The 16,630-nt window shown below is 39.3% G+C and overlaps 2 protein-coding genes across 6 annotated transcripts; one reads left to right on the top strand and one right to left on the bottom strand.

Annotated features, from left to right (window-relative positions):
* Positions 1–1,952: 1,952 nt before the first annotated feature.
* On the bottom strand, positions 1,953–5,553 carry tmem203 (transmembrane protein 203). 4 transcript variants are annotated; one of them, XM_010877857.2, is made up of 2 exons: positions 5,460–5,553; positions 1,953–3,968 (listed from the first exon to the last, which is right to left on the bottom strand). In XM_010877857.2, the coding sequence occupies exon 2, from the start codon at positions 3,761–3,763 to the stop codon at positions 3,347–3,349; it is 417 nt and encodes a 138-aa protein (XP_010876159.1). In that variant the 5' UTR covers positions 3,764–3,968; positions 5,460–5,553; the 3' UTR covers positions 1,953–3,346. The 4 variants fall into 4 exon arrangements, with proteins under 4 accessions (XP_010876159.1, XP_010876156.1, XP_010876158.1 ...); XM_010877854.2 differs by having other exon boundaries at positions 1,953–4,052; positions 5,363–5,547; XM_010877856.2 differs by having other exon boundaries at positions 5,363–5,547.
* Positions 5,554–9,761: 4,208 nt separating this feature from the next.
* alad (aminolevulinate dehydratase) lies at positions 9,762–16,533 on the top strand. 2 transcript variants are annotated; one of them, XM_010877852.4, is made up of 12 exons: positions 9,762–9,846; positions 10,642–10,761; positions 10,906–10,956; positions 12,720–12,816; positions 12,907–13,042; positions 13,136–13,219; positions 13,334–13,422; positions 15,289–15,344; positions 15,449–15,536; positions 15,627–15,713; positions 15,939–16,068; positions 16,155–16,533. In XM_010877852.4, exons 2-12 carry the CDS (start codon positions 10,649–10,651, stop codon positions 16,211–16,213), a joined length of 990 nt encoding a protein of 329 aa, XP_010876154.1. In that variant the 5' UTR covers positions 9,762–9,846; positions 10,642–10,648; the 3' UTR covers positions 16,214–16,533. The 2 variants fall into 2 exon arrangements, with proteins under 2 accessions (XP_010876154.1, XP_010876155.1); XM_010877853.4 differs by having other exon boundaries at positions 9,803–9,874.
* Positions 16,534–16,630: the final 97 nt, after the last annotated feature.

The raw sequence follows: 16,630 nt of genomic DNA, 5'->3' as shown, positions 1-16,630 counted from the left end.
GGACGTAGGTTACCAATATTTTAAAAGATGAAAGGTTTGAGTTCGAAAAGTCACAGGTAACTGCAGCTGAAATATACTCATGAATAACGACTCCTTATTATTCGTAGATCTTCATATCAAAATTATTCCATGACATATTTTGATGTTAATCCTTTCAATTACTGCCTGTGTATGTACGGGTGCAGGGCGAAGCAATTGTCTCCAATAAGTGTCGTGTTTGATGTCACGTTGATAAAAGTGAAACTACATTTCCACATACTGGTCTTCACTAAAAAGTAATCTGTGGAGTTCAAGAAAGATGAGGCCAACAATAAGCAGGAAGCTGCAACGTTTCCACAGTTAGTAGAAATGTTCACAGTTAGCCTATTCTTCCACAGTTCATTAGAACTACAAAGATGACTACATATCTCCCACCACACATGCTGGTAGGAGATATGTTGTGGAAAAAAACTGAGAAAGAATAAAAGAATGAAGATATACAAATAAATTAAACTGACTGTAATCAACTGGTTATTATCAACCGCTGAATCCCCAGCTTGAGAATACATTTTCAAGCAAGCAAAACTAAGCTGCAGGATAAGTAGTTGAAACAATAGCTTTTCTTTAACTTCTTGTGAACCTATACATAAGTAAATCAATACACAAACAACATTTGTAATATATATGATACATCTCAAAGATATTAGTGTCAAATTAACTCCATGTCCAAAAGTGGAAGTCACCTGCTCCCTTTCCATTTTCCCATGGACCTTCCACTTATTGGGGACCCGCACAGTATAGTGAGAGGCAGAGGTACTGAAGCACCCTATGGAATATTGACCCATGAAGAGGAAACAGAGCTACACATATTTACTGAGCAGGAAGGTCGATGATACCACTAGACAAATTGCCCAGCTGAGATACATACATTAGGACACACATTAGTGATCCTATTCTGAGTACAAGACAGAAATTACTATTGCGCTCATCAAACATTTATCACTGCACTATCCCTACAAGTGATTAATCATAATGAACCACTTGAAATACAAACACCGAAGGAGACAACAACATCCTGTGAAGGAGTTATTAGTAAAATTCACCCTATAAGGAAATGATGTTTTGTTTCTAGGTTGTGCCTCTGGGGGACGGATGCATGGAGAAAGAGAGCAATGTCTAAGACCCATAAAAGAGAGGAGTGGCTGCAGATCCAACTTTTTTCTGCCCTTAACATGTCAAGAATACAAATGGTTCTGCTCACGTCCACTGATGTTATTACAAATAGATTTCCTCGGACGCTGCAGCAGGATTCAGTGTCACTGAATTTAGGATTCAGTGTCAAACTATCATGTATCATAGGTCAATTGTGACTGACTGATCTACAAATATTAATGAGTTGTTATTTATGATGCAAGCTGTTGGATTTAGTCAATTGACAGTCAGTTTGATGCAGTCAAACATTTGTTGGATATAGTTTATAGCAGGACTCAACATGCCAGCTGTCAAACTCTTGGTAACAATGGCTAAAGAGTGGATGGACAGAAATGGAACTCTGGCAGATGTCAGGCATGTTATATCAATCAAACACTTAGAACCCACTTCCATCATCACTGAAAGTGCATAGAAAATAAATGCATGTACAGAACGTGATAGACACTTATAGAAACCTCTGGATATTTAACAAGAAATAAGGCATGTTCATGTTCAAAATAATTGTTTGGTAATTGACCAATGTTGGTTGCGGCTTTCAATCCTGTTGATAAAAAGTGTGCGCCTTTTGGATTAATATTCCAAACACCATATAAGTTCAATTGACATTATGTTTTGACTGAAGTTTATTTTTGCCAATGGCACAATGCAACATTCGCCTGTTTTATAGGAGGCACTATTTGTGAGACCAAAGATGTGAAACTACAACCAACTTTTTCATGATTCATGTAAACAGTACATACATCAGAACTCTCACCAACGGATGTTTACAAATAAACAAAGTTTAATGTGTGATATGAGTTAGACTTATTTCAACAATTTATAGAGAAACACTAACATTCGGCAACGCCACCATGTTGACCTGAGCCTTATTTAAAGCAGTAGTGTTTTAGTCTGTTACAGAAGCCCCACCCCTGATTTCAGCTGCTTGTGGGTTACCACTCAAATAAGCCCATAGTCTGTGTTCAACAGGGTCAAAAGACTTAAGCTGACTGACAATTGATGATCTATAGATCACCTTGCATCATAAAATACAGCAGAATAGTATTTGTAGATCAGACAGTCACAATTAGCCCATGTAGTGTTGATTCTCTGGAACTTCTCTACAGGTCAGGCAAAAAAGAAAAATCATATCTGCAGCCATGGGCCTAAAATAAAAGTTTTTGCGGTTGCCTTTCCAGCAGAGAAAATGGTGGAATACAGTGGAATATTCTTAGTTTGGTCAAGTGGTCTATCATTTCTACACATCATTTAAGGAAAACATAGAATCTTGTGATATTATTGGTGAGTGAATGATGTTGGATCCAGTCGTTAACATAACAACGGGAAAATAAAATGAGATTAGTGCTTGATGGACGCAAAATAATCTAACATATCACAAAATGAAGCTCCTGCAACCTTAAAGATTCATTTTAGTTATAATTATATTAATTCACTCGCTTGTGAACTGTTCTCATTTCAACAGTCTTCCCATATTGCCTTCGGTATTGGAAAGAAAGCAGTGGGTCACAACACCCAACTTCCATAAAACAGCAACACCTTGTGGAAAAACATCATCATCACAGGTATTAAGAAAACTAAAAATCTTAGTCTACCATAGCACTATTGTCTTCAGAATTAATGTTACATATCAGGTTTTTTTATTAAGAATATTACATTATGAACTTAACCATCTTAAAGGTTTAAGGGTTATTTACATACACAATCAACACATACAACAATGGTACCAAAAAGCAAATAGGAAATTGGGCAAATCATCAATGAAGCTGGCAACAGTCTTACCAAATTCAAAAGAAAAACAACTTAACGTGCCAAATGTTCCTCCCTAGAATGACATTTCAAGGTGGGAATAAGATGACACATTGCAGGATAAAATGTCATGAATACATACATCAAATAATGATACATTTTATCCACAGAGGCAGCAGTGTTTAGCCGAGAGCCATGCAGACAAAGATCATGGGAAACAAACGGTCACATTGTCCAGACACGGTCAGAAACGGAATGGAAGCTCATGACCCTCACGTCACCAGTCATCAAGTCCATCAACGGCTTCCCAACAGTCAGTTCATTAAAACAGTAACTTAGCATTAATGAGCCCGGACCTTTTATGGTCGATAACCGACTCATGCTCTCAATGTCACAGCGGACCCTGGCCTCAGTTGACGCGGCAAGCACGGATCATCAGCAGCTGAAGGAGGATGAAGAGCGGCGAGACGATCAGACCGAACCACAGGTCGCGCGCCTGCTCCTGCTCAGCCAGCTTCTGGCACAGCAGCACCTCACACACAAGCTTGAGGCTGAGCACTGTCAGCACCCACAGCAGCCTCAGCACCGCCAGCCGCTTCTCATTCTCCTGGTACAGCCGGATGGACACGATGGCGGTGAAGTAGGTGCTGAGGCCGTCGGCAGCGAACAGGGGGACGAAGACCAGCCACCAGCTCATCCCGGGGACAAAGAGATCTGCCCGCAGCGCTACCAGCACGCTGAAGACCAACAACGCCCCAAGGTGGAGGAAGAGCTCGAATGTGGCAAAGCCAAGCCATTGGACCAGCTCTCGCAGAGAGAACAGCATGGCCTTAGGGTGAATGGAGAATGGGCAGGAGGACTGTTCAGCCAGGGACACACTAAAGTCACTGGTTACTGAGGAGAGGCGTATTAAGTCAGGGTGGTAAAGAGTGAAGGAAGAGAGACATGGATCTCTGGACAGGAATCCACCAAAGGCGATAGGGAATGCCTGGTCCTCTACAAGGAACTGCTGCACCGATGATCAAGCTCACCTACATCATTGAAGAGAGAGCAGACGGAATAGTGTGGGCCAGTGAACAGTTTCACATGTAGTGGATGTCTTCAAGGAGTCTGGCCTTTATTTAGAAACAGAGACATTTTATTCAGAGCAGGCCAATAACATTTTACTTGCATTTATTGAACTGACTCTACACTTACAGTAAACATCTAAATGTGGCATTAACGTTGTTTACTTTACGTCCCTTTTACTAGACTACATTGTGACAAGACTGAAGTTATTTGAAAGATGCCCAAACAGTTGCATTCTCATTCTGTACAGTAACATTTACACTAAAACCAGATTAAATTGATAATGGTCACAAATACAATGTATTAACAATAGTGTAGCTCTCAAAAAAGCAAGTTGGCATTCAGACTTCTGCTTAGGGTTTTGCATCACAAACACCTGGCTCCATGTGAACTATAATACTGACACTCTTCAACATATAGGAATGTCAATGATCAAAATTAGCTACTTTTTTGAACATATTGACATTATCATTCATGTTAGCATGAACAAATATTGTAAAGAGAAGATACACTAATACTGTAGCATATTTCCACAGATCTATAGGAAGTGTGCATCAAGTCAACAGAAAAACTATACATCTGCCCCAGTTAAGCTTATGATTTAAGTATTAAGATTTTAATTAGGTTTCCATTAGATTACTGTTGTTCAGCAAAGGTAAACAAGCACTTAAACATGGAGATATAGCCTTTTGATAACACTAACCCTACTATGTGATCTCAACGTTATTGAACTGAGCATCTTCTCTCAATATATTAACACTTAATCAATGGTTGTACTGTTAAATAGATTGGTTGTTTCGAAAACTGCACATTTTAGAGTTGCTTTTTTCATTTGGAAGCACAAGGTGCACCTGTCCTGTGTAATTATCTTTACTGTTTAATCAGCTGCTTCATATGACACACGTCAATGCTAACCACTAACAGAGGTAAAAGTAATACAAAATAATATTTTTGTATGAATGGAACATTAAATTGGATATTTTATTTTAGCTTATGAAACATAACACCAACAATTCACATGCTTGTGTTAAATATACTTTCAGTATAGCAAGGGAGATTTCGAAAGCTAGCAAGTACTGTATCTACATTACATGTATATGATTATGGGCTAGCGTAGTGACATTAAATCGTAGCTAGTTAGCTGGCTACACATTATTGTTAATGACAACTGCAAGGTCTCACAATTATAAAATTATTATAGATATTTTTATTGCATTGTAGAAAACTGTGTTTTCAGATAATTAGGCTAGTATCAGTCAGCTAACACGTTAGCTAGCTAGCCATCTGTTCGTAGCTCTTTTCCATCTCACAACAGATCGCACAGTACACTAATGCTAGCTAGTTAGCTAAAACTTACCATCAATACTGCGCAGAACTATTCCTGCTGTGCAGGTGTCAGTAAATATAGGTAATTGTAGCACATGAGAGGATTTTAACAACAATCTCTGGTTTACCTTAATTCATTGAAACACTTCAACTGTCAGATAACGTTTTAGTGTTTTCCTTAATTCTCCCAAATATACAGTGATCTAACGCGAGATCTTGTATGTTCACGGAATAATTTGTACCTCCGTGAAAACAGCAATATTATTATATTGGGTCTCAGCAAATACCTTCAAAATAAAAGTCATTGTTATAACCTAATTACACTTCACTGTTACTTTAGAATATTATTTTGTTAAAATATATATCAAACACCACTACGATTTTGCGGATGCACCAGCCACTTTATTCTGAATATTGTTGTTTCCCCTCCCAGTCTATCTTTCTGAATACATTTACATACATTTAAAACAATTACATAACACAGATGGTCGTGGTCACTTTACACAACATAACTACACTTTATTGTATAAATCAGAAATGTTCTACATGTAACCAAGTCCTACTGTCCGGCGATTGATTCCAAAGACAAACCAGAGGACCACAAGTTTGGTCTAAGTGGGGGCCCAGGCGTACTGACAGCGGAAGCTTAACTGTAAGAAATCCTGAATAGCTGACGTTCATTAAAACAGTTGAGCTCTAAACCCACCATTTGTCAACTTGACTCTATACAATTTAAATTACTTAAGGAGCTACATCCTGCGCTTGGTCCACCTATTTTGACCATAATAAATTCTCCCTATCCTCCAGATGTGTACCGTACATACCAATAGTGGCAGAAATAAAGTATTTTCAAAAAAAAAAAATCGAATCTCGATCCGGATAAAATAGACAATTACCGGCCAATATCGAACCTCCTGTTACTCACAAACATTGTAGAAAAATGCCTTCTTGAAGACAAATAATTTTTATTTCACTGAGAAATAAGGTCGTTAACCGCTTTCACTGAGACTGCTCTCGTGAAAATGGTTAAAGACGTTTTAATGGCATCAGATAAATATATTTTGTCTGATCTCACAGTAAATGTCGACGGTAACATACCAAAAAACTTTGAAAAACCTTGACATTCCCCTTGACCCTGATCTCTTTATCGATGAACATATAAAATATCTTTCAAGAGCAGCTTTTTTCCATCTTTGGAACATTTAAAAAATGTTTATCAAAAGATTATTTAGAAAAGCACATCCATGCTTTTGTTAATTCAAGATTAGATGCTCCTCTCTGATAAGACATTATATGATCTTCAATTAGTATCCACCCTCATACGGGTATTTGCCGGACCGCGACAAGGGAGCCGGTTAAGAAGAGCGAATGTCTCTTACTGAGTGAGTGATTGAGTGCCTGACTGACTGATTGGCTGACAGAAACCCCTATTTTTTTAAAAGAGTGCATGTATGGAAGGGATTTTTAAAAACAAAGGAGAAAAACACCCGTGTACACGTGGACTAGGACTTATGCAGAAAAGTATTTCACTACGTTTGACCATTTGTCCTGTTCCAAAGTAATGCCCTATGAAGAGAATGGGGTACCATTTTGACACCGACCTCATTCCGTTTTGGAGGCAAAATCATTTAAACGTACCTTAGGTACTTTAGACTTCTGTGTCTTCAAGTCTCAAAAGATTCAGGTTTCTGTTCTGAGCGGACAATCGGAAAACATCAAGGCCCTTCATAGAAACAGCCTGGTTGCTTGCAGCACAGCAGCAGAGGGAGATTCTAAACTGGCAGAAAAAAGTGAAGGTGTTGGAGGTCCAAGTCTCTAGGCTGAAGAGCGACTTGGCAGAAAAATGCCACCTGCTGAGAGAAGAGCAGTCCACGGCCTCCCAGATGAACTGTTCCATAAAACAGATGGAGTCAAAGCTTAGCAAAGAGGAGGCTGAGACCAGAGATGTTTTTGACAATGCCAAGAACAGAGTGGACCGTGATGAATGCAGGGCCACTCAGTTAGCCAGTGCTATGGAAAGGAAGAATGCCCACGACCAGACAATAAGTAATCTGGTAAAAATGATACTACAGAAGATGGAGCTAGAAAACCACCTGGCCAGGGCAAAGCTCGATTTGGAGAGCGTAAGGACTGACTGCGACCATCTGCGACAGGAGAACCAGGCCAATGTGTCCAAAATGGAGGAGTTGCAGGCAAAGACAACTTTGTTTGACCAGCTCACGGCTGAGCTGGAAGGAAAGATGGCTGCCTTGGATGAAGAGATGATGGCCAAGAAGACTTTCTGCAACCAGCTCATGAATGAGCTTGCAGAAGCCGAAGGGAGAAGGGTGGCAGAGAAAACTGCCTTGGAAAAAAGCAACACTGAGCTGGCCAATGACCCCAAGCACACAAGGCCAAGTTGACCCTCCAGTGGTTACAGCAGAAAAAGTTGAAGGTTCTGGAGTGGCCATCCTAGTCTCCTGACTTCAATATCATCGAGCCACTCTGGTGAGATCAGAAAAACCAGTCACAAAACCAGTCCCTTTCATGACATTGACAAAATGAGCCAAACAAACCCAAGGCATACTGATAGTCTAACCAATCTACATGGACTGTTCGCAATATTCGGTATCAGCAACTCCTCTAACACACGATTCGTTCCACTCACTTGTTTCCCTTCCACTCTGAAAGTGCACTGAATATTTCAAGACAATCTACAGTGAACGGAGACTGCAAAGAAACTCCTAAATTCTTGAGTAGAGAACATACTTCATGTTTGTGGTCCTTCCGAAAGGCTTTTTTTAATGTATTTATTTAGCTTTTTCTCACTATATATTGCACTTATATCCACTATCTGGATACACCAAGCACAAAGAGGGACTAATCGAATAGCCAATAGAAATGAGATATAGAAATAAGGTATGTTTCTCCAGTCAAATGTAAATTCCAGGAGTCTGACAAACTACGTAATGTAATCGATCATAAGATTAAGTGTAGTCAGGCCAAGGAGTGTTTGAGTTTAAGAATGCTCTCTCTAACTTTCCTAGTGTCCTGTTTGACCTAAGGAGGAAATGAAGACTTGGATCATGCCTCAGATCTACTTGGCATAAATTACTTGAAGCTGTCCCTGCCCGAAGTTCTCCTGATTGTAATTGCCTATCAGGTTGCTGCTGGATGACTCCTGTGGCCTGTCCTCACCCTACCTGACTGTTCCAGTCCTGTCCACTTGGTTATGCTGTGGACTTGGATTCTGTTTAAGGACTCTGATCACAGCACACATGCATTTATTGATCTGCTAGTCTTCTGATTATGCAAAATCATTGACTTGGCCCATAAAGTTATGTACTCTTATTATCTTCACCCAGTACAGTCAGAAGAGTACTGGCCATGTCAATTCTTCATTATTTTGGACCCTACAAGGGAGTTTTTCCTAGCCAATGCACATGAACTCTTGTTGCTTGCTCTTTGGGGTTTTAGGATGGATGCCTATGAAAGCACTTTGTGACAACTGCTGCTGTAAAAAGGGTTTTATAAAATACATTTGGTTGATTGATTAAGCAACAGCATGTATATGTTGGTTACAGTGGTCCTGTTGAAGTTGTTAGTCATTTTACAATCAGAGATGTTTCTTCAAGTCATCTCTGATTTTTTTTTCTTTCACTGAACCCTTGGTAAAGTGTTTGGAGGAACATTACAATCTTTACTTGATTCTGGATGTATCACTCAGACTTGGATACATTTCAGTCTACTGCCCAAAAGGCTTCCCTAATTACAATACTATAGCTACTGCATTTTATTTTACATTTGAAACAATAAAAATCTTCAAACACTACAAGAATCCAGTTAAGTTGTTTTTAAGCAATAATCTAACCAGGGCTGAAATTTTTAAAACATGTTCAATATACAGTCCATGACTATTGACTAACAATGTTTTTTAAATTGGTCTATATGTGTAATATGCTGTTTATATGTACATATTCCATATGTACAATCACTTATCATAATCCACTTAGACATGAAATTCCAATTATGAAAGCAGGTGATTTTGATGACATTGGCCACATATGAGCACATACATGACATTGCTGTTATGACATATTTTCGCCAACCCATTTTGCTTATGTTTTAGAACCAGCAGCACCCAGAAATCCGGAAAGCCTCTTGGACAGTTGAATTGAATTCGACACCATTAATAACCACTGTAACTGTATGATGATGTGGAGTATGATTGGTGATGTGTTATTTGTTTAAAATAATATTAAAATTTCCATAACATAGTGTTTGGGTTTTCAGTATGATGTTGACGTAAATTCAATATATGATTAGAAAAAAACGGCTAAAAAACAGCTAAAAACTGTTTGTAACAGATGAGTAGAAGTTATCTAAGAGGATTTTTATTTTGAAAATATCTCACATACACACGTGACCATATTGTCGCTAGCTTCACAATACAGAATGTGTACGGTGGCTGGTAAGATAATGTTTTGAGTGCAATCGCCAGCGAAGGAACGCGGACGGAAGTAGTCTATCTGAAAGGCAAGAATACTGTCATTCATTTATTTGGGTAAAATGTACCTTTGTAAATGTTATTTTATGCTGAAATGTTTGGAATGTTTCAAAGTTATCAAGTCGACTTTACATCTGAGTGTATGTATGTTGCAAGGGTGCTTTAGTCGGGTAACGCACGTCGCAGACATGAAGTATTAGTAAATTTGACCACGATTCTTGCTGCTTTCTGTTTTTATGACACAGTTATAAAAAACGTTTTACAAGTCATAATGCTTAACATGGTGCTTAAAATAATAATCATACATACTATTATCGGTGTTAGTTGTTTAAGCCAACAAGCTTTTGTCTTTTTGACAATCAGCCAAATAGCCTATAAAACGAGTTTGTCAGGTAATATTTAGCTCTGTATGTGTCCAGCTTGGAGGTTCGGTATTGTCTAAGCATGCTTTTGCGTTCATCTGTCTTTAATCACCGGTTTGATTCAAATATAATTATCTTACCAGAATAAAATGTCATTTTAATATAGGCCCTATACGTAGACATTTCATGTAAATAATCTTGAAGTGTTCAAATTTTAGAAAATGTTGGGATGTGCTTTCATTAATGTGAGCAATTACTCTTGCTCCAGCTGTGTGGGAACCAGCATTATCACTTCAGTCAGGATCATTCTATTGTTTAGTTAAGTCAGGTTTCACGCATGCTTGGTCAGGTAATGTGGATGAATGAGTAAATCATTAATTCAATTCAGTGCATCTAAGAAATGTGGGGGTGAATGAAGGTGCAATTGTCTAACCTCTTATTTTCTTTTTCTCTTTCCCAAAGGGTCAAGATGCAGCCAGAGTCTCTCCTTCACAGTGGTTATTTCCATCCAACACTCAGATACTGGCAGACCTGTGCCTCCGACTTGAGACCTGAGAACCTCATCTACCCTATTTTTGTCACGTAATGTCTCTGCTCTCCTCTACCATACAGACAGAAGTACTTATGGATGTTGTGATACAAACGACAGATGTATCTTTGTCTAAGTCAGACGTTTATTTGGGTGGTTATGTATTTTTGTGATACAACAGTTATTTTCTCCAACAGTGACAGTCCTGATGCTGTGGAGCCAATTGCTAGCCTACCACGCCAGGCCAGGTAATCATTTGAGACTACCTATTCATGTGGTTGATAATCTCATCTACAGTGCAGTCCATACCTATTTCAACAAGGATGCGTGTTTTGTTGTTTTGGCTTTGTACTAGAAGTAAACTGGATTTGAAATTAAACAAAAAGCGAAGTGGATAAAGTATATCTTTAATTTTAGGGTATTTACAGCCATAATCCAGGAATGAATATATGATTAGAAAAAACAGTTTGTAACAGCTATGTAGAAATTATCTAAGAGGATTTCTATTTTGAAAATATCTCACATACATGGTCTCCTGCCATTTTAGGGGTTCAACAGTAATTAGACCAATAAACATAATATATAATACTTTGTTGCTAATCCTCTGCATTTGACTGCCTTAAGTCTGTGACCCATAGACATCACCAGGTGCTCTGCCAAGCCTCTACTGCAGCCACCTTCAGTTCTTGTTTGTTTCAGGGCATTTTTGCCTTCAATCTTGTTTTTAGCAAGTAAAACACATGCCATTCACTTGGCCAGTCAAGAACGTTCAATATGTTACGTATAATTTGGTATGCCAAGTGCTTTTTTTCTCTCCATACCTTCTCTCTGGTACATATTGATCTTTGTTTCATCTGTCCACAATACCTTTTTTCCCAGAAGTCTGCAGGCTCTTTCAGGCAATTTTTTGTGTTTTGCACCTTGCAGTCCAGCCTTGCAGTCCAGTCTAGTTGGGCTACATAGGTTTCAGGTGCACACATACCTACTGAAGTGTGTTCCTGACCTGTTGGTCAGTTCTTTGGTGTTTTTTCTTCATTATGGTGAGCGTTTGTTGGTCATCCACTGTAGAGGTCTTACTTGGTCTAGCAGGTCCTTTCTGTTACCATTGTTGAGTTTACTAGTGTTTTTTTTCTTATTTCTCCTAAATGTACCTAAGTGTGGATCACCTAATATTTTGGCCATGTGTCTTATTGTTTTACTCTGCATCACGATGAACCAGCTTTACTTGCATTGACACTTTTTTGGTCCTAGTGTTGTCAGACACCAACAACCAACTCCAAATGCAGAGACCTTAATTGCTCTTGTGTGCATGCTTTTATGATGACATTTTTCCAAATAATTCTGGTCCGCTTGAATCGGGGGATTATGTACAAAACTTTATGTTCTGTCTAAATACTGTATCTGATATGGATGAAAATGCCCTCAAATTAAAGCTGACAGCCTGTACTTTTACAACATCGTCATTGTATAATTTAAGTGCTGGAGCACAGAGACAAAAAAATAACACTTGTATCACTAACTACTTATAGACTGCAGTGTATAGTAACAACTTATCCACTGTACATTGGATAGAGTAGTTGAATACCCACAGTGTGTTTTTTGTTTTTAAATGTCTTTGAAACAAAAGGACATAGAATGAAAATTCGCATTGTTATCTGGTTGAGTGATAATAAGAGGGGGATGGTATCCATTGAGAGCAAGGCTGTGACCTCCAGATAAATACTGTGGAGCAGGGTGGATCCAGAGCCAAGACTGGGCCAAGATAAGGAGAATCCGTTAGTTCTGTCCTTCACAATCATCACTCCTTAAAACACCATTTGGCTATGACTACTATTGTGTATCAGTATTAAACTTACTTTGTCAATAGTTATGTCACTTATTAAAACACATTTCGACTATTGAGATTCAATCAATTATAATGTATTGCCAATTAAGTGCCACCATGTAATTATTTTTGTTATTTTGAACAGTGTAGTTCTCTGTGTCCCCATCAATTTCTTTCTTTCCTCAGGTATGGAGTCAATAAACTGGAAGGCATGCTACGACCCCTTGTAGAAAACGGCTTGAAGTGTGTACTGATTTTTGGAGTGCCTGCAAAAATTGCTAAGGTAGAGTAAGATATGCACTCGGCTGTATTTCCTCAGTATGTATTATAAAGGCTGATGCCAGCTTTCTTGCTCTCCTTGTCATCCTCTCAGGATGAGAGGGGTTCGGGTGCAGACACAGACGATACTCCGGCAGTGTTAGCTGTCAAGAAGATAAAGTCTCTTTTTCCCGGCTTGCTGATGGCCTGTGATGTCTGTCTTTGCCCCTACACCTCCCATGGACACTGTGGTCAGTCACTCCATCACATTTCTTTAGGTCTCAACTGACGCTTACCTACTGTCTATTGACATTACAGTATTAAAGCCCCTGATTCTTCCTCAGGAATCTTGCAGGAGGACGGGACTCTGGACAATGGTGCTAGTTGCCAGCGTCTGGCTGAAGTGGCACTGGCCTACGCCCGCGCTGGTGAGTCTGGTCATCCCACGGTTATCTAGTCTTTTCTGAAATCAACACCAGGGTTAATGCTGTTAATGGGGTGTCACTCTTGTGTCAATAGTCTAATAATGTTGTTCTTTACAGGCTGTCACATTATTGCACCTTCTGATATGATGGATGGGCGAGTGGGAGCCATCAAACAGTCACTAATGTCCAATGAAATGGGAAACAAGGTATGGTAGTAGGGTTATAGGGCTATTGTTCTTGTTAGGGAAGTGCAGTTTATTTAATTTATAATGAAAATATATAATGATATAATGTTTATACAGTGTAGGCTATTGAAAAGGCCATTGTCAAATTTCTAAATGTGTAATACTGTCAAAAACCAAGTTAAGCATTTCAGATGTTATCATTGTAAGGAATTTCCCATGTTTTACCAGTTGGTGAATATGCATTGCTATTGTAGGCTGTAAGATATCATCAATTAGGTATAGTGGTCACTTTTGTTAAGAATGTACCCATTGATGAATATGGGCTGAAAGTGCAGTCTCTCTGCTTTAATTTGTGGGTGTTCACATCCAAATTGGAGGAAGGGTTTAGGAATTACAGCTCTTGAACATGTAGCCACCTCTTTTTTAAGGGACCAAAGGTAATTGGGCAATTGACTCAAAAGCTGTTTCATGGACAGGTGTGGGCTATTGCGGTCAAATGAGCTCTCAATGCAATTGAAACAGGCCATCCTTAGGCTGCAAAAAATATATATATATATATACATCAGTGAGATAACAGGAACATTAAGAGTGGCCAAATCAACAGTTTGGAACATTCTGAGAAAAAAAGAATGCACTGGTGAGCTCTGCAACACAAAAAGGCCTGGATGTCCACAGAAGACAACTGTGTTGAATGATCATAGGATCCTCTCCATGGTAACGAAAACCCCTTCACAACATGCAGGCAAGTGAAGAACACTCTCCAGGAGGTAGGCATATCATTATCCAAGTCTACCATTTAGAGAAACTTCACAAGAGCAAATATAGGGGGTTCACCACAAGGTGCAAACCATTCATAAGCCTCAAGAATAGAAAGGCCAGTTTAGACATTGCCAAAAAACATCTATAAAAGCCAGCCGAGTTCTGGAACAACATTCATTGCACAGATGAAACTAAGATCAACCTGCACCAGAATGATTAGAAGAAAAAAGTATTGAGAAGATTTGGAATGGCTCATGGTCTGAAGCATACCACATCATCTTTAAAACACTGTGGAGGCAGTGTGATGGCATGAGCATGTATATGGCTTCCAATGGCACTGGGTCACTAGTGTTTATTGATGATGTGACAGAAGACAAAAGCAGCCAGATGAATTCTGAAGTGTGTAAGGATATATTGTCTGCTCAGATTCCGCCAACTTCAGCGAATTGATTGGAAGGAGCTTCACTTACAAATGGACAATGACCCAAAACATACTGCGAAAGCAATGGCTGAGTCAACCACCTGATCTCAACCGGAATGAGTATGCATTTCACTTGCTGAAGACAACTGAGGCAGAAAGACACATGAACGAACAACTGAAGACCGCTGCAGTAAAGGCCTGGCAAAGCATCACAAAGGAGAAAACCCAGTGTTTGGTGATGTCCTTGCGTTCCTGACTTCAAGCAGTCATTGCATGCAAAAGATTCTCAACAGTATTCAAAATTAACATTTTATTTATGATTGTGTTAATTTGTCCAATTACATTTGAGCCCCTGAAATAATGGGACTGTATGAAAAAGGTTGCAGTTACTAAATTCCTATTTTTGTTCAACCGCTCGAGCATCATTATTGGGGATCAATAGAAGAGCAGGTTTACACATTAATGAATCAGGTTAATGTCCTATACAAGTGTACTGTACTTACTAGTGCATCCTCTCACTAGCCAATGGCTTACCTTTAGGAAACACGCTCACTGGCCAAGCACATGCACATCTGTGTATGCGCTGTCTGACACTTTTTAACCAGTTCTGTGTATTCTTAATTTGAACAAAAAAATGATGTTCCAAGAAAGGGAAGCGTTTGCTATGAGGAAACCCTATTTGTGATATGGCATTTCTTCCTTTTCAGGTGTCGGTGCTCAGCTACAGTGCCAAATTTGCTTCCTGTTATTATGGTCCATTTAGGTACCTATTGACTATTAAACTTAAAATGTATGTAAAATGCAATACATAGGATACAAGTTACCATTTAATAAGTTATTCTAAGCTAGATTCTTATATTTGTGTAGGGATGCAGCACAGTCCAAGCCAGCATTTGGAGACAGACGTTGTTATCAGCTGCCCCCTGGTGCAAGGGGCCTGGCACTGCGAGCAGTGGTAAGAACGTTTCTCTGATGTGGCAATAGGATAGGAAGACCGAGTGTTTGTTTACCCAGTCACTGAGTTTTTGTTTTGTCATGGCCTCAGGACAGGGATGTGAAGGAGGGGGCAGATATGCTGATGGTGAAACCAGGACTGCCCTATCTGGACATTGTGAGGGAGGTTAAAGACAAGGTCTGTGTGTTCTCCCTAATTTTCCCTTTCTGTTCACCGAGTTTCAGGCTCAGGAGTTGGACGGACAGTATGAGCTAAATAACCAAGCAATATTAAGTTTATTTCTAAGGGGTTCTTGAATTTTAAGTTATTTAAGGTAAAAACCTGCCTATTAAACTTCTGTTCTGAAAACATCAGTATTCACAGTCAAACGTTTTCTTACCATTCTTCTCCTTTCCCTTTCAGCACCCAACACACCCATTGGCGGTGTATAACGTGTCGGGGGAGTTTGCAATGTTATGGCATGCGGCCCAGGCTGGAGCCTTTGACTTGCGCACTGCTGTACTGGAGTCTATGACTGCCTTCCGCAGGGCAGGTGAGACGAGAGGTTTCCTGTGAACAGCACTCAGTTCTCTATAAAGAAAATACTGCACTAGCTACGTATTCTTCTTTCTTCTCTAGGGGCTGACATCATCATCACCTACTACACTCCTGAACTTCTCAATTGGCTGAAAGAGTAACTGGATGGACCTACGAATAGGCATAGAGATGGATCTTGTGGTCAATTCCTTTTTACCTAACAAGGCTGAGCTACACTGACCAGTCCCTCCAGGACTCTGCTGAGATTGTTTGTGATATCAAGGGGGAAAAAGGCAGTGTTTTCTGCAGCAATTATATTTTGCATGGCTCAAATGTGCCTACAGGGTAAAATGTTTGATTCATAGAAAATGCAACCCCTCTTTGTAGTTCTTCTACTTCAGTATGTCAGTTTTATGCAATAAAATTGTGATTTTTATGGACAAATGAAATGAGCAGGAAATCAATAAATGAGGTTAATATAGATTGTTTTCAAAAAATTATTTTGCAGTTGCAGAGGAACTGATAAAATGAACCAAGTCTACTCAATCCAGACTGACATGATGCAATGAATGTTCATG

Source organism: Esox lucius, chromosome 14 (genome assembly GCF_011004845.1).
Source record: "Esox lucius isolate fEsoLuc1 chromosome 14, fEsoLuc1.pri, whole genome shotgun sequence".
NCBI lineage: Eukaryota > Metazoa > Chordata > Actinopteri > Esociformes > Esocidae > Esox > Esox lucius.
Note: the sequence above shows the minus strand (reverse complement) of the source record. Positions and strands in the feature narration are given on the sequence as shown.

Coding starts and splice junctions, on each gene's coding strand:
- tmem203 (XM_010877857.2), bottom strand. CDS start 3,763: ATGCTGTTCTCTCTGCGAGAGCTGGTCCAATGGCTTGGCTTTGCCACA.
- alad (XM_010877852.4), top strand. CDS start 10,649: ATGCAGCCAGAGTCTCTCCTTCACAGTGGTTATTTCCATCCAACACTC. Junction 13,043..13,135: donor CACCTCCCATGGACACTGTG/GTCAGTCACTCC, acceptor ATTCTTCCTCAG/GAATCTTGCAGGAGGACGGG. Junction 15,714..15,938: donor TGAGGGAGGTTAAAGACAAG/GTCTGTGTGTTC, acceptor TTTCCCTTTCAG/CACCCAACACACCCATTGGC.